Source organism: Bubalus bubalis, chromosome 17 (assembly GCF_019923935.1).
Source record: "Bubalus bubalis isolate 160015118507 breed Murrah chromosome 17, NDDB_SH_1, whole genome shotgun sequence".
In the NCBI taxonomy this organism is placed as follows: Eukaryota; Metazoa; Chordata; class Mammalia; order Artiodactyla; family Bovidae; genus Bubalus; species Bubalus bubalis.
The window spans coordinates 586,560-605,274 of NC_059173.1; the positions used below are offsets into that span (position 1 = coordinate 586,560).

General features: G+C 64.2%; 1 protein-coding gene across 6 annotated transcripts; it reads right to left on the bottom strand.

Annotated features, from left to right (window-relative positions):
• Positions 1 to 620: 620 nt before the first annotated feature.
• Positions 621 to 13,861, bottom strand: AIFM3 (apoptosis inducing factor mitochondria associated 3). Of its 6 annotated transcripts, none has more exons than XM_044930597.2 (20): positions 13,806 to 13,861; positions 11,541 to 11,706; positions 8,086 to 8,299; positions 7,860 to 7,969; positions 7,629 to 7,738; positions 7,494 to 7,538; positions 7,181 to 7,277; positions 6,988 to 7,100; positions 6,623 to 6,709; positions 6,177 to 6,268; positions 5,942 to 6,072; positions 5,744 to 5,859; positions 5,576 to 5,647; positions 5,423 to 5,486; positions 4,931 to 5,007; positions 4,584 to 4,701; positions 2,993 to 3,091; positions 2,411 to 2,486; positions 1,882 to 1,986; positions 621 to 1,027 (listed from the first exon to the last, which is right to left on the bottom strand). In XM_044930597.2, the coding sequence occupies exons 2-20, from the start codon at positions 11,569 to 11,571 to the stop codon at positions 988 to 990; spliced, it is 1,797 nt and encodes a 598-aa protein (XP_044786532.1). In that variant the 5' UTR covers positions 11,572 to 11,706; positions 13,806 to 13,861; the 3' UTR covers positions 621 to 987. The 6 variants fall into 6 exon arrangements, 3 of the variants coding, with proteins under 3 accessions (XP_044786532.1, XP_044786531.1, XP_025122990.1); XM_044930596.2 differs by lacking the exon at positions 13,806 to 13,861 and adding an exon at positions 12,105 to 12,260; XM_025267205.3 differs by lacking the exon at positions 13,806 to 13,861 and adding an exon at positions 12,105 to 12,249 and having other exon boundaries at positions 11,541 to 11,749.
• Positions 13,862 to 18,715: the final 4,854 nt, after the last annotated feature.

Consider the following 18,715-nt stretch of genomic DNA (forward strand, 5'->3'; position numbering starts at 1 on the left):
CGTGGCTCCGTCGCGATTGTCCGCCGCGCCCGGAATCCCGAACGGAAGGGTTCCGGGCTCGCAGCGGCCCCCGTGGTCCCCGCGGCCGTCCCATTCCTGCTGGGTCCCCGGCCCGGCACCCTTCATCTCCGCTCCCCTTGGCCTTCCTTCTCGTTGCGAGGCAGCGTGGCGCAGAGGCTCTGGGTTTTCGGTCCTACTCTAGGCAGAGCCTCAGCTGCTTCATCTGCGAAATGGGCATCCAGGAAGCTTAGGTTGCCACGAGACCCAGTCCTCGGCCCTAATGTGGTCAGCGCCGCGGAACTGCCAAGCGCGAGCTCCCTCTGCCCTCTGAAGAAGCACCTCCTGTCTCAAACCCTTGGCACACGTGCTGTCGCCTCTACCTGCAGTGCCCCTCCTTCAAAATCCAGACCCAGAACTTTGATCTGCGGGGGCCGGGGGGCCGGGGGGGAGCTTCCCTAATCCCCGGGGGGTGCAGAATCAGCTGCTCCCTCCTCGGGGCGCTCCCAGACCAAACTTCCTCAGTGTGACACTTCGGTGGTCTCTGGTCGTGCCTGTGTCCCCCGTGATCTGCTTTCTTCCTCGTGAGAGTTTGCCCAGGTATAGTGGAAGTCACACAGATCTGCAAACGTGTGCGTTTTAATGTTAAGATAACGTCTAGTACGTTGCAGGGTCCCACAGGGGACCAGTCCCAGTAAGTAGAGGAAGAGGCAAGCCCGCCCCCCCCCCCCCCCCCCCGGCAACCATTGCCAGCAGTCCTCAGCACCGGAGGCCTTGGGTGGTGAGCATTTGCTGGAGGCCACCAAAGCCTCTCTGGGGCGGAGTAGGGGGGTGGGGTGGGGTGGGGGGGCGGTGAGCCAGGCAGCCGAAGGCAAGCACTGAGGGCGCTCAGGGTCTGCCGGGGGGTCCTGGGAACTGTAGCTTGGCACTTGACCCCCGGAGCTTAGCCTCTGACCCTGGCGCCCCAGCGAGCCCGTGCTGTGTGCAAACTCAGGAGCCTTTCCCTGTGAGCCAGGACATGTCACCGGTCCTGTAGGAACGAGAGGAGGTGTGAGGGCAGAGGGCAGCAGGCTCCCCCTGGGCACCAGGAGCAGCGGGCCCCTGAAGGCAGCAGGGAGCTGTGTGTGGCCCTGGTGCCCGGTGGGGAAGTGCCCTTGGGCAGAGGGGGAGACCACCAGGCGCAGGCTCCGGGCTGAGGTGGGAAAGGCTCAGAAGAAGGAGAGGGTGCACGTACTTGCGTGCAGCACAAACAACCTTCTCGAAGGCAAGAGGGAGAGACAGAGAAGGCCAGGGAAAAGCGTGTCATTCCTGCCTCCTCCCTTGGTTCCCCGTTTCCAGCGTGAGCCCCCCATCCCGTGGCCTCCAGGCTTTCCTCGGCCCTGGGCAGCAGGGTGGGCGTGGGGTGTGGGGGTCTCTGCAGGTCGGCTGAGCCCACAGGTGAGCCCAGTGGCGCCGTGCCAGGATGAGGTTACAGCGGTAACGGCTGCTGCCCGGTGCCCCTCAGACCCCGAACAACCAACCCAGGACTCTGCCAGGGCGTCCCCAGGAGCAGTGCGAATCACATTTGTCCATGGCTGTGGCAGTGGGGTGTCCAGGGCCCCGTGACTGCCCTGGAAGTGGGTCTTGACCCTTCCCTGCAGTGCTGGCCCCGCCCTGGACACGGCCTCCTTCCCTTCTACCCACAAGAGCACAAACAAGCAGCCCGCTCCCAAACCACAACCCTTGTCCCACGTGACACCGTAGCCCTGGGAGCTTCAAGCTGGTTGATGGGGGGACGGGGAGAGCCCCGGGAGGCTGTGGGGGCAGCTCACTGCCATGGGCAGCGTGAACCACGGCCTCCGGGACGTCTGCCCCCTCCCCGGGGCCTCCAGCACCCACACTCACTCCACTTCCCGCTTCCGGATAGTGCGGCCGGAGGCCAGAACCTCAGCCACCTTAGACACGATAGGGTCGTAGTTCATGCTGGCCACGGAGATCACCTCGTCGCCCCTGCAGGGAGAGGTGGCCGAGCCTGAGGACTGGCAGCAGCAGCCCCTGTCCTTGGAGACCCGGATGCAGCTGGGGCCCAGGGAGGCTCCCGCTCGGAACCAAGGGAATGCTCTGACCACCTGGCACCCCCTTGGCCCAGCACAGCTTCTGGTCCCGCGGGACCCCATGAGGCTCCTGCCCAGTGGGGTTCAAGGCCGACACCTGTCCTGGGACCCCGCCCTCTACCTGCTTCACTGTTCTCGGTGTAAAAGTAGGCCGTCAACCCCCATCTCCAAGAGCTGACCTCAGATGAAGTGTCCGCCTCCCGCGGGCCGGCTGTGCCTCACCTCTGTGCCCCTCTCCTGGCCGGTCCCCCGCCTAGCTGGCCCCCCTTGGAGGAGCGCTTCTCCCGGCCAAGTGCCCCCCTCACCCCCGTGGCTCTCACTTGGTGTAAAAAGCCACGAACTTGAGCTCGTCCAGATCCCCTTGGATAATGACGTCGTCGAAGCCTTCTCCGTAACCTGCAGGACGGGCGGAGGGGACGTGGCTTCACCAGGTCCGCGTGCAGCGCCCTTCCCACGATGCCCCCGGGGGACCTGTAAGGGGGTCCTGGTCCCGCCGCCAGCGAGCTCCTGGCTTCCACCTGCAGCCGCCGTGGTCCTGCCCCCGGGATGCTCCTAGCCCCGCCCCCAGGATGCTCCTCACCCCGCCCCGAGATGTTCCTAGCACCACCCCTCGATGCTCCTGGCCCCGCACCCGGGATGCTCCTGGCCCCGCCCCAGGATGCTCCTAGCCTCGCCCCCAGGATACTCCTCACCCCGCCCCGAGATGTTCCTAGCACCACCCCTCGATGCTCCTGGCTCCGCCCCCGGGATGCACCTAGCCCCGCCCCAGGATACTCCTCACCCCGCCCCGAGATGTTCCTAGCACCACCCCCTGATGCTCCTGGACCCGCCCCTGGGATGCTCTAGCCCCGCCCCCGCACTCGCCACACCTGGGCCCTGCCCTCACCGAGGCCCCTTGGTACCTGCGTAGCGCAGGCTCTTGCCGAACATGGAGGTCCACAGGTAGGGCACCGTGCTGATCTCCGCCTCCTGCGCCAGCATGTTCTGGGCCGCCACGCGCCCTGTGGTTTCCGGGGTCGTGAGCGCTCCGCCCCGAGGCCTTGCCACCCCTCTACTGCCTGCCCGCTCCCCCTCGCTTTCCTGGGACCCCTGATATGTGGGGCAGGGACGGCGACTGCCCACCCCTGCTTGCCAGTGATGGGTGCAGAGGTCACACGGGGCCCAAAGCTGGCCATTGACGTCCAGTGCCTGGACTGGGTCCGGAAGGGGCCGGCTTCCTGGGGCTGGGGACACCTCACCAGACAGGTCAGGTCTGAGGAGGGAGGCAGGACAATGGGGCACCAGTGTCCAGGGAAGCAAGGACATCAGGCTGATTCAGGGCCTGACACAGAAAGGGGGCGTGGCTCCCGTTTGACTGAGGGGTCCCGTCGGACCCCTGCAGCTGGATGTCTATGACTGTCCCCTGGACCCTCCCGGTTAAACGTTAATTATATGAGCAGTTCAAAAGCTTGGAACTGTGGAGTTGGAGAAGACTCTTGAGAGTCCCTTGGACTGCAAGGAGATCCAACCAGTCCATCCAAAAGGAAATCAGTCCTGAATATTCATGGGAAGGACTGATGTTAAAGCTGAAGCTCCAATACTTTGGCCACCAGGTGGGAAGAACTGACTCATTTGAAAAGACCCTGATGCTGGGAAAGATTGAAGGCGGGAGGAGAAGGGGATGACAGAAGATAAGATGGTTGGATGGCATGACCGACTTGATGGACATGAGTTTGAGCAAGCTCCAGGAGTTGGTGATGGACAGGGAGGCCTGGTGTGCTGCAGTCCATGGGGTCGCAAAGAGTTGGACATGACTGAGTGACTGAACTGAACTGATATGAGCAGTTTGTGTTCCTTCAAACCTAGCACCAACCGCAGACCTTGGACCTGAACAGAGGTTGGCACCAGGAGAGGGGCTTCAGGCTCAGATGACACGAGGGTGAAGGGAATGGAAGAGGGTGCAGGGCGTCTGGCCGTCCGGCCTCTGAGAAGCTAACTGGCTGTACCTGCAGCTGAGGGGCCTGGACCATGTGTGTGCAGTGACTGCCCAAGGGGAGGGGGAGGTGGGTTTCCAGGCCCAGACGGCCACCTCCCAGGGGCCTGCAGGCGGCAGCCAGGTTCACAGAGTCTGTCGGGTGGCCCAAAGGGGATGCAGTGGGGAGCTGGACCGGGTCCTACTAACCGTCCCCCCGGGTGACTGCACGGGTTGGCGAGGACTTCTGAGGAACGTAATGTTTGAGGACAACGGGAAAGGAGAGGCTGGGGCAGGGACAGTGGGCGGGACACTGTGGCGGCGGGACCTGGTGCCCAGAGGATGCTGGAGGGGTCTAGAGAAGGAGGTGGCAGCAAGCCAGCTCCGTCGCCTGTGTGAGGCTGGCCGGACAGGCCACTGCAGAGCCTTGAATGGCAGACCCCGGGAGCAGGACCCAAGGGCAGCAACTGAGGGGCGGGCCTGGGGGGAGGCTGGGCCCGGGGACGGCCTCCCGCCCCCTGCTGCCTCCGGGCTGGTGGTACCCTGGGCGTGAGCCATCTGCCAGTGGGGAATGTTCACTTTGCGGTTGTTCCTCCAGGCCAGAGGGAAGGTGACAGCGTCGCCAGCCGCAAACACACCAGGGACATTGGTCTGCATCATCTGTGGAGGGGAGGGGGGTGCAGCTCGTGGGCGGGACAGGCACCCACGCGGGTCCTCCGCCATCCCTCCGGCAGGGGGGTGCGGGGCTCATGGGTGGGACAGGCACCCCACTCGGGTCCTCCGCCATCCCTCCGGCAGGGGGGTGCGGGGCTCATGGGTGGGACAGGCACCCCACTCGGGTCCTCCGCCATCCCTCCGGCAGCTTGCCCACCTGCCCCAGCGGCCCCACCTTGTTGACGGGGATGAAGCCGCGGGAGTCCAGAGTGATGCCGCTCTGCCTCAGGAAGCCCGTGGCAGGCACCGCGCCTGGCGGGACAGGGCCACTGTGTCCACGCCTTCACAGCCCGTCCCCTCTGCGTGGACCCCCAGAGACCCTGGTGTCTCCCATCGGGCCTCAGGTACCACCTCCGAGAAGGTCTCCATGAAGCCCCTGGTGGGGGTGGGCATCCACACCTTCCCCCAGCCCGTGTTACCTCCTCCCCCCACTGGCACCTCAGCTGGAGCAGGGGCCAGCTAGAGCCTCACCTGTGTCCAGGCGGTTACTGGGCAGGGGTCACCAGAAGCATGCCCCGTGCCAGCCCAGGCCAAGCACCGACTCCCCAAGAGCCCTGACCGGTGGGCATGGTCAGACAGGCTGGGCAAAGGGAAGGGACTGGCCCGAGGTCAGTGTCGAGCAAGAGGGGGTGACCCAGCTCCCTGCCGCCGCCCGCTCCCTACTCACCGATGCCCACCACGCAGACGTCGGCCCGCACCACCTTGCTGCTCTTCAGCACGACCTCCTTCAGCTGCGGAGAGTGGCGGGCCGGGTGAGCAGCTCCGGGGCACAGGAGAGGGGACAGAGGGGCCGGGATGGGGGCAGTGGAGGAGGGCCCACCTTGCCCTCCTGGGCCCGCAGCTCCGACACCTCAGTCTGCATGTAGAACTTGACGCGGTTGTTCTCAAACATCTGCCAGTGGGGGTGGGGCGGGGGGCGCAGGGGTGAGAGCTGAACGGGAGGTACAGGGCAGGCAGGGCCGGCGCGGTGTGTCCCCGGGGCGCTCACCTTCATGAGGGCGTGGCCGACGCGCTCCCCCAGGAACCTCCTGAAGGGTGTCTCCTCCACCTCCACCACCGACACCGAGTGCGCCTTCTCAGTCAGGTAGGCGGCCACCTCCATCCCTGGGGCGGAGGGGGGGTTGCGGCGGGCTGGCACCCTGCACCGCCCCTGCCAGCGCCGCCCTGGGCTCCCCCGGCTGCTCACCCAGGAAGCCGGCCCCCACGACCACGGCGTTGCGGCCCCGGGCCAGCCTCATCACGCGGTTGGCGTCCTCCGGAGTCCGGATGGTGAACACGTTCTCCACGTCTTTGCCTTTGCAGCTCAGGGCCTTGGGGCTGAGACAGGCCAGAATTGGGGAGAGGGGCGGCTCCCAGCTCCCCCCCAGCCCCCCGCCCCGAGCCCGCCCCCTGCCCGGCGGGGGGCGCGGGGCCCCTCCCACCTGCTCCCAGGCGCCAGCAGTAGCTTGCTGTACTCCAGCTTGAAGCCATCCTTGAACACAGCCTTCTTGTTCCTCACGTCCACCGTGACCACCTGAGACCCCCGCGGGGTAGAGCGTGGCCTCCAGGTCCTCCACCGCGCCCCATACCCTCCAGGCCCTCTGGGCAGCTCCACCACCCGCTGAACCTTCCTCCCCGCACCAGAGAGGCCCTCTCACGCTTCAGCCCCACCTCCTCCTCAAAGCCCTCCTGAAGCCCCAGGCCCCACCCCGCTACCCTGGGGCCGGCCCTGTGTGTACTATGATCCCCTCAGGCCTGGGGCATCCCTGGGTGCCTGGGCCCCTGGGCAGAGGGGTGCGGAACACACCCACACCTCCAGGGGCCTCACGCCCGCCCTCCACGGCGCCCAGGAAGCCCTCCCAAGCCTGCTCCCCCGCCTCGTCCGCACCTGGGCCTCGGTGAGCACCTCGATGCCGTGGGCTCGGAAGAACTCCTTGGGCCTCAGGGCCAGCTGCTCCGGCTGTGCGTCCAGCGACTGCCGGGGACGCCGGCTTGAGACGGGGCCAGGCGGCCACCGTCCCCTTGGCAACTGAGGACCGAGGCCCCCACACAGAGGCTCCAGGGCGGAACTCTGCCGACCAGACCTCCTGGGCACCACAGACGGGCCTGGCACGAGCGGAGAGGGCAGCCGCCCGGACCCCCGGGGGGCAGCGAGCAGGGTCCCAGGGGCCCTAACTGTGGGCAGAGGGGCGAGGGTCTGGCCCCGCCCAGCGTCATTCACGCCCCGCCCTGCCCCATTCGCGCCCCGCCCACCTTGCTGAGCTTCGGCCGGTCGTAGGGAAGGTGGCGGTCCAGCGTGCACAGCACGATCCGGTCTGAGAAGCCCTCCTGCCGCAGCGTCTCCGCGCACACCAGACCGGCTGCCCCTGAGCGGAGGGCACGGCGGGGGACGGGTGTCAGGAGCCCCCTCCCCAACCCACCCTGCCCCCGAGGACCGACCACCAACCTGCGCCCACGATCAGCACGTTGGTGCTGCCGCTGTAGCCGGCGCTTGGCGAGATGCACGTGGCCATCACCTTGGTCCTTCGCTGCAGCTGCAAGGCCTGGGGGCGGCCGGCAAGCTGGGGGCAGCTGGGAGCGGGGGTCACCGCCGTCCCCCCTGTGCCCACCCAGCGGGCCAGGCTCTCCTGCCCCAGTGGTGCCTCTTCCCCACCCGGGAAGCCCTTGGCCGGCCTGCCAGGCTCCCTCCCACCCCAGGGACCCAGAGGCCCTCCCGTCGCCTTTCTCTCTGCCTGAGTCCCCCAGCCCCACAGCCTCACCTGCTTGCTGGCCCGGATGTACACCTTCTCTTTCTCGATCTTCACCTGCAAGGGCTGTGGAGCTCAGGCCCGGGCTTTGGGGTGCTCCGGCCCCTGCACCCCCCGGGGCTCACCCCACTGCACGCCAGGCCCCACCTGGAACTTGTGCAGACTGTCCAGGCCCGGGAAGTCCTCCAGGTCCCCGGTGCTGACGTTGAAGCAGGCGCCGTGCCAGGGGCAGCGGACCCGGCCACGGGACAGCACTCCTGGAGGGGACAGGGCTGGGCCACCAGCAGAGGCCGGGCTCCAAGGGCACCCTGGTCCCGTGCCCACGGCCCCGGAGCCCCCCACCAGCAGATGGGGCCCCTGTGGGCACCCGCACCTCACCTTTCACCAGGGGCGCGCCGTAGTGCGGACACTTGTGGCCCAGGGCGTGAAGCTCCCCGCTGTCCTTCACCAGCAGCGCCTTCCCCCAGCCCAGCTCCACCTCCCGCATCCTGGGGGGACGGCTGCCCTCAGAGGATAGGGAGCAGCCCCCAGCCCCAGACCAGCAGCAGCCTCCGAGGCAGTGCCCCACCCCCGCCTCCCACGCCCTCCCAGGCTCAGCACCCACTGGCCGTTCTCCAGGTCCTTGACGTGGCAGACGGCGGCCTCCACGCAGTCCTGGGCGCCGGGGTAGGGGTGGGGGGCGGGCAGGCGCTCGTCCGCGTGGAAGTGGCGGGCGGCGCCGTTGCCCTGGTAGGCCCGGGGGCTGCCCTTGCCGCCGGTGGACAGCTCCTCCTTACCCCGGTCCTTCTCAGGCAGCACCACCTCGATCTTGAGCTCCACTGCGGGCAGGCGCGGTGCGTGTGAGCCTCCAGCCCAGCCCATCCCTCAACCACCCCTCCAGTGGGGGGCAGAGCAGAGGTACTGGGGGGGCCCTGGGCAAGCTCAACGTGATGTCTCGTGCGTTTTTTTCCTCACTAACAAAATGAGCCAGGGGCACCAGCCGTGCCCATTCGCCCTGGACGCAGCCCCTTCTCCAGGAGCCCACGTGTGGGTGAGAATTTGGAGCGTGGCCACCATGGAGGATGGGGGCGGCCTGAGGACGCAGCCCGGGTCACGGTCCCTGAGTCAATCTGGGTAACCGAGGTCGGCAGAGGTTTGAAATTTTTTCAAAATTAAAAGAAAAAAGTGTATATGCTACGTAATTTCAACTGGAGGTAGCTGCTCTGGCCAGCTGGAGAACCCCTCATTATTTGCCAGGTGCTGAGTGCAGGGGTCCTTGGCGGTGGACCCCACCTGGGCAGTGTGTGCGGAGGACACAGGCATACCCCCCTCCCGTGGGGCCAACTGGGGGGGACACTTAGTGAGATTATCACTTTCTTTATACTTCTCCACATTTTCCAAATTCCCCACTATGAGCCTCGGGTATTTTTCTAATTAGAAGGGAACAATAAACAGAATTTTCAGCAGTGATAATCCGGCCTCCCGGCCCGCGGCTGCAGGGAGCAGGGCTAAGCACAGGGCGCTGAGCCCTGGCACAGCGTGGGTGCCCCCCGCCCCAACCCTGGGCCCCTGAGCCCGCAGGCCCCTCCCCCAGACCTGACCTCCAGAAACAAAGAGCCCAGGTGGCTCCTCGGGGCCTTAGCCCAAGCAGCGGTCCCCTTGGCCTGGGCCCTTGTCCATTCCTGGCACAACTCAGCCCTGCTGGTCCTCCTACACACAGCCCAGGGGTCACCTCCACTGGCCGCCCGCCCCCACGCTGCCCTAAGCCCCCAGCCCTGCCCGGCCCCTCATCCCTCCATCCAGCACCCCCCGCCCGCCCCAGCCGAGGTGCAGGCAGGGCTGAACGCGGTTCCCTGAGTCCAGGCGCAGGAAGGGCCCGCCCACACATTGCACCGAAGCTGTTGTGTCAGGTGGGGGCCTCTGGGTGGGCTGAGCTTTTGCCTTCATTTTCCACACTCGATGTAACGGCGATAGAATGTTTTCAGAAGAATTAAAAAGAAAAATACCATGGACTCAGCTGACACCAGTTACGTGAGCTGCAGACCAGAGCTCACAGGAGCAGCCTGGCAGGGGCCCAGAGGACAGCCAAGCCCAGCTGCCTTCATCCTGCGTCCTCCAACAGAAGACCCGAGGCGCTCCATGGCAGGAGCCGCGCGGGACCCTTAGCCCCTGTCAGCGGACGCCCTCACTGTAAAATGGGAAGAGCAGAGCTCACCCCGCTGGGGGCAGCGCAGCTGAAGGAAATAATCCATGCAACTCAGAGCAGATGCCCAATAGGTGAAGCTGCTTGGCAGTGTTTCTTTGCTCAGCTCTGAGCCTCCTGGTGGCCACGGCAAAGAGGGAAAGCCTTTAAGTAGCAGTCGTGCCCTAATGAAAGGAAGGTGACCAGGGGCTCCCTGGTGGTACAGTGGGTAAGAATCTGCCTGCCGATGCCGGGGTTATGGGTTTGATCCCTGGTCTGGGAAGACCCCACATACTGCGGAGCCACTGAGCCCTGCAGCACAGCTGCCGAGCCTGCGAGCCCGCACCACTGAAGCCCTCCCAACGAGAGCCCGTGCTCTGCAACGAGAAGCCGCCACGCTGAGAAGCCCGCACACCGCAATGAAGGGCGGACCCTGCTGGCTGCAGCTAGAGAAAGCCTGGGCAAAGCAATGAAGGCCCAGTGTGACAACCGCAAGAACAAAGGCAGGCGACCAGATGCCGAGAGACCTGCACTTCCTCCCAAGTCCTGAGCTTAGAAAGGACGGGCTAGGAGCACTTCCCGAGAAACACGGGGCTCTCGGAGCCTGGGCTGTGCTGTGACGTGCTCTGAGCCACAGGGGCCCTGGAGGTGGACAGGGAGGACTTCGCCCAAGCCTCTGTGCTCCTTTGGGTCTTCCTGTGGGCTGGGGACCCCCAGAGAACTCTCCTGGCTGGAAGGCTCTCATTCCCATGCACTGAAACCCCAGACCTGCCCTGAGTGGGCCCCGGGGCCCTGAGTTCCTGCCCCCCCTGCCACAGCCCACAGGGAGCCCAGCCCCCCAGAGAGGAAAGAATAGCATCCTGCGAGGGCCTCCCGGGTGCCGGGCCCTGTGCCAAGTGCACCAGCGTGCGTGGGGGCACAGTTATGAGGCCTGTCTCATGGTGAGAACAGAGGCTCAGAGAGGCGACGGCGCCTGCCCGAGGCCACACAGTCTGGAGCAGGCGCCGGATTTGAGCTCAACAGCACTGCCCCTGGCGTGGTAAGAGTGACCCGCCCCTGTCCCGGGGGTCCTGGGGCCGGGGCTCTGAGAGCAGCAGGAGGGCCCCTGTGCCAGGGCATCCAGCCAGCCCAGCAGCCCTACAGGAGCCTGCTCCAGGGCCAGCCAGCACCCTGGGGCCCACTGCCGACGGGCGGGAGTCCCAGTCAAGACAGTCACGTCTTTCGCCCGAGGGCTGGGTTTCCGCAGCTCGGGAGCAGGGGGCCAGATGCAGGGGTCCCTCTGCCCGGCCTGGCACCACCTTGCCCCCAGGTTCCTCCTCAGGCCCAGGGAGAGGAGAAAAGGCTCGCGGGCTTCCAGGTCGTGGAGCCGCCAGCTATCAGGTAAGAGCAGCTGGGCGAGAGGGCAGGGGGCGGAAGTGCTTGGGCCGGGCAGGGTGGGGATGTCCTCCACCAAAGGGGAGTGTGTCCAGAGAGGCATAGGAGGCAGCCCGAGGTCACACAGTGGTCAGAAGAGATGGCAGGGCTGGACCTGTCCGCTCCACCTCTGAGTGGTCTTGAGAGCTCAGGCTTATTTTTTGGGGGGGTGTGGGTGAGGCTCAGAGAGGTTGCTCGCACGCCATGGGTCACATGGTGGCCGGGGTCTCCCCAGAGCCCCCTTCCTCAGCCCTGAGGGGGACAACCCCCCCCCCGCGCATGCCCCCAGCAGCAGGAGGAAGCCTCCCCTCCCCTCCCCGAGAAAGGCACCGCCATTGTTCCCACTGCCAGCACCCTGAGCCCCAGATAAAGAGGGCTCCAGCCGCCCCCCCTGCCCACAGTGTTAGCATTCGGCGGCCTCTGGGTCTGACCTACTTCGGAGGCAGAGGGGGAGGGACAGAGGGAGGCGAGAAGGGAAGAGGTACCTGGCTTGGGCTTGGAGAAGCAGCCGCCCATGGCGTGGGGCCTGCAGGCAGGAGGGCGCGCTGAGTGGCAGCTGTGGGAGGCCTACGGTGCCCCCTGGGGCGCTGGGCCCCCCGCGACTCTCAGAGATGCTGGCGCTGCCATCCCAGCGGGAGCTGCCTCCGGGACCTGTGGGGAGAAGGGCAGCTTCGGGACCAGGGCTTGGTTGAGGCTGCGGGTAGAAACGCAGAGAGATAGAGCCTGGGGGCTTCGGAAAGGGGCTGCGCTGGGGCTGGGTCCCCGAAGCATCACAGACCGCACCTCCCTTCCGGCCCCCCAGGCTCAGCACCCTCACTCCCCTCCCCTCTGGCCTGCCTCCCCCTTAGGCCCAGGAAACCCCCTGATTTCTGCGGCCCTCGGAGCGCTACCGCCCGGGAGCCCTGGGGCCCTCCGTTCTCCTGGGCGGCCATCGTGCCTGGGGTCAGACCCGGGTCACCTTGACCAATCAGAGCTTCTCCTCCTGGCGGGGGGCGCATTTAGCACTCCCTGGCCCTGCCCAGACCTCAGCTGGCAGCCCCGGTACCCACCTCCTCCAAGGGCAGCTGCTGCCTCCCGTCCCGGCGCCAGAGTGGACCGAGGCCGGCCGTCTGGGAAGGCAGGGCCAGGGGCAGGGGTCCAGGAGGCGGCCCAGTGTCCACCCCTCCCCCAGCGCGCCGAGGCCAGGAGGGCCGGGGGCGGGGCCGGGGGCAGGCCACCGGTCCCCAGGGAAACACAGCTCCACGTGAACAGAAGTGGGCTGCCCGCCCGGCCCGACGGGGTGGGGGAAATGGAGGCCAGGCACACCGCCCCGCTTCCGCCCCCCTCCCCCACTCTTCCCCCAAGCCTCTGATATTGGGGTTCTGCCCAAAAGCAGATGGAGACACGGGAGGGGGCCAAGGGCTTGCCAGGGTCAAGCAGCAGATAGGGGCATCCAGGTGGCCTCCCACCTAGTGACTTCCAGACAGACAGGGACCCAAGAAGGCCCTGTACTGCCCTGCAAGCCGCGGGGCTGAGGAGGGGTCACCCCATCCTCCAAGAGACCCCCGCGGCCAAGGAGCTCCCAGGACCACAGGGGGGCCTCCTGGAGCATGCAACTTACACGCTGGGCTCGGAGGGCCAGGACGGAGCTGTGGCTGCCTCATCTACACTGGTCTCCCCACTCTTATCCCCCCAGAAGTTCTTCCTGGAGTTTAAGCTGCTGAAGTCCGCCTGATCTGGTTCAGATCCCAGCAAGGGCCCCAGAGGGCGCCTGAGAGCAAGGGGCCTGGGAACTGCAGGGAGTCTGGGGGGGGACCATCTACTGCCTGACACCCGTCTCACCGCCCTGGTGGGCCGCCGCAGGAGAGGTGGCACCTGAAGGCCACCCGGGCACACCCTTGCTCTTTCCTCCACTCACCGCCAAGGCAGGTTGGTAAGACGGGGGCTCCACCCGCCCCACCTGCCCCTCCCTGGGCACAGAGGTGCTCCTCCCCAGGCCCTGGCTCAGCCCTGCCCACCTCCCTCCTGCCTGACCTCTGGCCTCACCTGCTGGGCCACCAACACCCCAGAAAAGGGATGACCTCAACTTGCCTCCAGGTGCCTGTGGGGGCTGTCCGCCCCTTCCCAGGTGCCCAGATGTCCAGACCCCTGGGGTCTTGGGTCTGGAGAGAGATTTGCTGGGGACAGAAACCTCCCCAGAGCTACTATGTGCCGGGCTGGCATGGAGGCCCCCTGCCCCCGCGGGTCCAGACACCCCCACCAAGCAAAGCGCCTTGCCAGGACACACCAAGAGGGCACCCCGAGTCTTGGCAGCCTGCAGCCATGTCCACAGGCTGCCCAAGCTGCCAGCAGCTGCCACAGTCCCGTAGCCTCTGGGACCCGCGTGTGTCCCCCGAACAGCCCCAGGGCCTCGCTCCCCACTACTGCAGTCTGCCGCCACTGGGGTCCCCTGAGCCCTCCTCACACCCACCCCGAGGGGCACCCCAGCGGCTGGCTTTGTTTTCTGGGGCAGCGTCCGAGCTGTCTGAGCTGCGCCGCCGCGGGCCCTCGAGGTGGGGGGCGCTGTGGCCGCATCTCCCCTCCACGTGCAGCCCGTCCCACCCCCGCTGGGAAGCCCTTTCCAGCCTGCCTCCGGGACCCCCACCGGCCCAGGAAGGGGATCAGCGGACGGAGGGGCCCCCGCGGCCGCGAGCGGGCGGCGAGTCGGGAGCGGAGGCCGAGGAGAGAGGGGCGCCCCCTCCGCGGCGCCGCCCCCAGCCCCGCGGGCTCACCTGAGCTCCGCGCCGGCCTGTGCTCCCGAGCCTCCCCGGCCACGGGCGGGCGGGCGGGCGGGGCGGGGCCGGCGCTGCGGCGACACTGCGGCCGGAGCCGGAGCCAGCGCCAGCCGGTGCCGCGGAAGTGGGGCGGCCCGGGGCAGGCCGCGGGGGCCTCGGCCCCGGACGCCGGCGGGGTCTGGGGCCCTGGCATCCTGGCGACCCCCATGGGGCTCCAGGCTGGCGGCAGGCCGGTCCTTTTTCCTTTCTTTCCTGTCTTGGAACCAGGGGCTCCTGGCAGCGTGGGGGCAGTGGAACCTCCCGCAGAAAGTTCCCAAAGCCAGCCCAATTGACCCCGACACCTCGACGGCTTTGGGGGTTCAGCTCCGTCCCTCCCCCCGCCCCCCACCACGCCTTCCACCTTGTATTGTATGACAGTGTCTCTTTCCCAGCTGTCGTTGCACGTGGAGAAACGCCTGGTCCCTGTAAATCCTGGGGCACCCTGGTTGCGTGTTGCATCGCCTCCTCCAGGAAGCCCTGGCTGGGCAGCCTTTCTCCCCTAGCCTGGAGGTGCTGTTCCTGTTCTGGGGCCTTCTCAGAGTTTCCAGGTGCTGCCCGTCCAGCCTGTGCTGTGATCGGGTAGGGCTGGGGCTCAGCGAACCTGTCCCAGCGGGCCTCCGACCAGTGTCTCCTGGGCCGGCTGGAGTTGAGCCGTCTTATTTGCCATCTCCCCCATTTCTGGGCCTCCCTGCCCGCCGGTAGCGGTCAGGATGACCAGCCTTCGAGGCAGCCCCTCTTTATGTCACAGGCAAACACCCAGGGGGGCAGGCATATCTGCCCACATGTTACAGATGGGGGAGCTCAGGGAGGCACCCGAGGGCAGGGGCAGGGCCTGCGAGGGTCACTTCCTCAGGCAGGTGTGGGGCCGGGGGCTGCAGGGCAGGGGGTCACTTCGGTCTCCCCCTCCCTGCTCCTGCCGCAGGAGGGGCCCCGACACGGGCAGATGGTGCTGCGTGGCGGGGTGCCCTGGGCCTCCAACCAGCCTGACCCGACTGCACCCCGTGCTGACCTTGTAGCCCTGTCCCTGCGCCCCGCCCCCCCCCGCCAGCCGGGAAGACACTGTGCCCCCTGGGAGAACAATGACTGTGGCTTCGTGGCCGCTCTTCGCTCTTCCCTCTTCCCAGCAGCCGAGGAGGGACGTTCTCTGGGTCGTCTCCATTGTACAGATGTGAGAGCTGGGGCTCAGGGGGCTTGGGGGCCCCCAGAGCCACACTGCTGGTGAGGGGCGGGGCAGGGGAATGGGGGCGTCTCAGTGCAGGGCTCCCGTCCTGGTCTGTGAGCTCTTTGAGTCGGTGAGCCCTTGGTGCCCCAGGTCCCCAGGAACCAGGGGGTACCTGAAGTGCCCTCCAGCGGGGCTCCTCCAGGACAGCAGACGGGTGCAGCCTGGGACACGGCGGTGCTCAGGGTGGGGCTGGGGGCTGCGAGGAGGCCGAGGACGGAGTGCGGGGGGAATGCCCTGATGTCAGGCGGCGATGACTACATCCTTGTGGAGCAAAAGCGGAGACGGAAGGCAGGCGGGCGGCCTCCCCGAGGGCCCCGGCTTAGAGGTGGTGTGCGTGGACGTGGGGGTCCTCAGGCCGCCCAAGGTCCTCACCTTGCGCCGAGAGGAGATCCATCCCGGTGGCCTGGACGGCACCCGACGAGGCCCCAGCAGCGAGGGAGGGCCGCCCAGCAGACAGCTCAGAGTCCACAGCGAGCCGCGGGTGAGGGGTGCCACGAGGGGCCTGTCCCGGTCCTCGCCTGGCTGCGCCAAGCCCGCCGTGAAGTGAGGGCGCGGCGCCCCCTGGAGGCCGCCCCGAGGCCCGCGGTGCCCCCCCGGGCCTGAGGCGAATTTCCAGATGGGGAGACCCCCACGTGCCCGCCTGGCCCCGGGGAGCGTGGGGAGGCGCTGCTGCAGCACGGCCAAGCTCTGAGCTGCGGCCGGCGGCCGGAGGACAAGACGCGGGCAGGCCTGGCGCCCCCGGCCTCTTATTCTTACAGAGGCAGAGGCTGGGGGACCTGGGCTGAGCCCACCCCGCAGCCCCGGCCTCACTCCGAGCCCCTGGCTTTCTGGGGTCGCTGCAGCCCGGCCTCCCTGCCCGCATCGCCTGTCGGCCCACACAGCGCGTGTCCCAGAGCCCCCAGGATCCTTGGGGCTCCCCCACCCCAGCCTCGGCGCTCCCCGACTTGCTGGTGTGCCGTGCCTGTCCTGTCTCCAGGCTCCGTGGTGACCAGTTCTGATTCCAGTCCCCATGGAATTTTATGTTTTTTCATTTTTTGTCTTCAAAGATGTTTTCTATTTGTAAATTAAAATTTCAAAAGAGGGAAAAAAAAAACAAAAACCCTCCAACAAACAAAACAAGAACAACGCTGGCAACAACTTCCACATCTCAGACATTCAGATGGACCAGTACAAGCTGCTTCAGTTCAGTCCAGTCGCTCAGGCGTGTGCCGGGAGCCGGCGGGAGGCACTCCACTCATGGCAAAGGTCATGAGGAAGGAGGCTCGGCATACGCAAAGGCGGGACCGAGCCTCAGGAGTCCCCCTGGATATTCTCGAGCATCTACCCCCAAAAAACCAGGGTCTGCCTACTTTATTGCTTTGTGCTCTCACCTCTGACTTTACTGGGGGCTGTCCCCCACCACCATCTCGCTCTCTGACAAAGAGTTAACTTACATAAGCTCCAATTAATAAAGTTCCTGGGCATTAGGAGTGTTTAAATCTAAACCCCTCAGATAGCTCTCTAATTCACCTGACAAGTTTACCCGGTCTCCTACAGCTATGCATATGATTGTTTACAGTCTCCCAGCCTCGAGAGGCACGGGAAGCTTAAGGTATTCAAATAGCTTAGAGCCTCTCAGAGAGTTAGAAACTGTCAGAATAAAACTAGTAAAAGATTTCATTGATGAGCCAATGCTTGCTGCCAAGTTTCCACATCCCCTGTGTTGTATCCTTGAATGTGTATTAATTAATATCGTTGGTATGTAGAAAAAATAAGTGGTGCCCTTGGTGTTAGCAACTTTAGACCCTTAAGGTAATAAATTCTTTCCTTTGTTGTAAACCCATTACACATCTGCCCTATAGGAATGCAACTTTATCTAACACCTTCGGAGGATGGCGCCAAACCTTAAAATAATTACTCTTAGAGAAAATAAGTCTTATGGTTGACAAACCTTTGTCAAGAGTCATAAAATGTTAATAGGCCTTCTGGCCAGAAAATGATGTAAATCACCTAAACCATTTGTATGTGATAAATTTGCAGGAAAGAAACCCTGGTTTTTGATAAGGATCAAAGACTGCTGACTTTGTATGATTTCACATCTCCTATTATCCTCTATGTGTAACTTAGGGTATAAAAGCCCCTGTTGAAAATAAAGCTACGGGCCTTGCTCACCAAAGCTTGGTCTCCCCATGTCATTCTTTCTTTTCACATTCCAGCTGAAGTTTCCATCTGGAGCGCAGAGGTCCTCTGCGACCATTTATTTGCCTGGGCTTCTAAGACCCACTCGAGAAGGTGTCTAAGGTGGGGCACCTTCCGCTATTCGTTAAGGCGCTTGCGGACTCCATGGTCAGAGCTAACCTGGTGTCGTGGGTTATACTGACTTTCCGCATAAACAAAGGTACTCAGCCTCTTTTCTCCACTGAATTTTCCTACTGAGCTATCCTCATTCTATTACTCTTTATATCTTTGATGAATATTTAAATTAATCGCCGACGCCGTCTCCCCTTCGAACTCCCTTGATCAGCTGGGGCTGGACCTCGGCAGTTGTGTCTGACTCTTTTTAACCCCATGGACTGCAGCACGCCAGGCCTCCCTGTCCATCACCAGCTCCTGGAGCCTACTCAAACTCATGTCCATCGAGTCGGTGATGCCATCCAACCATCTCATCCTCTGTCGTCCCCTTCTCCTCCCGCCTTTAATCTTTCCCAGCATCACGGTCTTTTCAAATGAGTCAGGTCTTCCTATCAGGTGGCCAAAGTACTGGAGTTTCAGCTTCAGCATCAGTCCTTCCAATGAACATTCAGGGCTGATTTCTTTTAGGATGGACTGCATGGATCTCCTTGCAGTCCAAGCTACTCTGAAGAATCTTCTCCAACACCACAGTTCAAAAGCATCAACTCTTCGGTGCTCAGCTTTCTTCACAGTCCAACTCTCACATCCATACATGACTACTGGAAAAACCATAGCTTTGACTAGACGGACCTCTGTTGGCAAAGTAATGTCTCTGCTTTTTACCATGCTGTCTAGGCTGGTCATAACTTTTCTTCCAAGGAGCAACCGTCTTTTAATTTCATGGCTGTAGTCACCATCTGCAGTTGAGTTTGGAGCCCCCAAATATAAAGTCTGTCACTGTTTCCCCATCTATTTGCCATGAAGTGATGGAACCAGATGCCATGATCTTAGTTTTCTGAATGTATAGAATATTTATTGTTCAGCGATAAGCCGTGTCTACAGAAGATTTGTAAAATGTATTTTTGCATAGATCGCTGGATAAAGTGTAAATTGAGGCAATCCTTATGCTCTGCTCAGAGCAACCCGCTTTACTGCGTCTGACAGCTGGAGACTGGAAAGGCCCTGCATGGCCACCCGTGACGGTGGCCACCCCAGTGCCAGCATGCCCATCTTGTGGGCCACGACACAGCAACAGGAGAAGAGAGGTGTGCTCGACGCACAACCTCTGATAGAAGTCAGTGACCCACGCTGTCTCTCTGTAGGGAAAACATGGGAAAAGTTTGCCTGTTTGTTGTGAAACTCCGGAGAGATCCGTAATAAACAGGCAACAGGGAGATGGCGTGTGCAGTCACCGGGGCAGGGGCCTCCCTGCTGACCTCAATGCCAAAGCCCAGCTCCACCAGCTCCTCCCGGGCAGACCACCCCCTCACACACT

Bases quoted from the DNA above. Each gene is read 5' to 3' on its own strand.
- AIFM3 (XM_044930597.2), bottom strand. From the start codon at position 11,571: ATGGGCGGCTGCTTCTCCAAGCCCAAGCCAG. The intron at 6,269-6,622 runs GTGCGGACGAGG...CGGGGGTCTCAG, and splicing joins AGGTGCTCACCGAGGCCCAG to GTGGTCACGGTGGACGTGAG. The intron at 5,487-5,575 runs GTGGGCCCTCCT...CACTCTCCGCAG, and splicing joins TGCGGGCCCAGGAGGGCAAG to CTGAAGGAGGTCGTGCTGAA.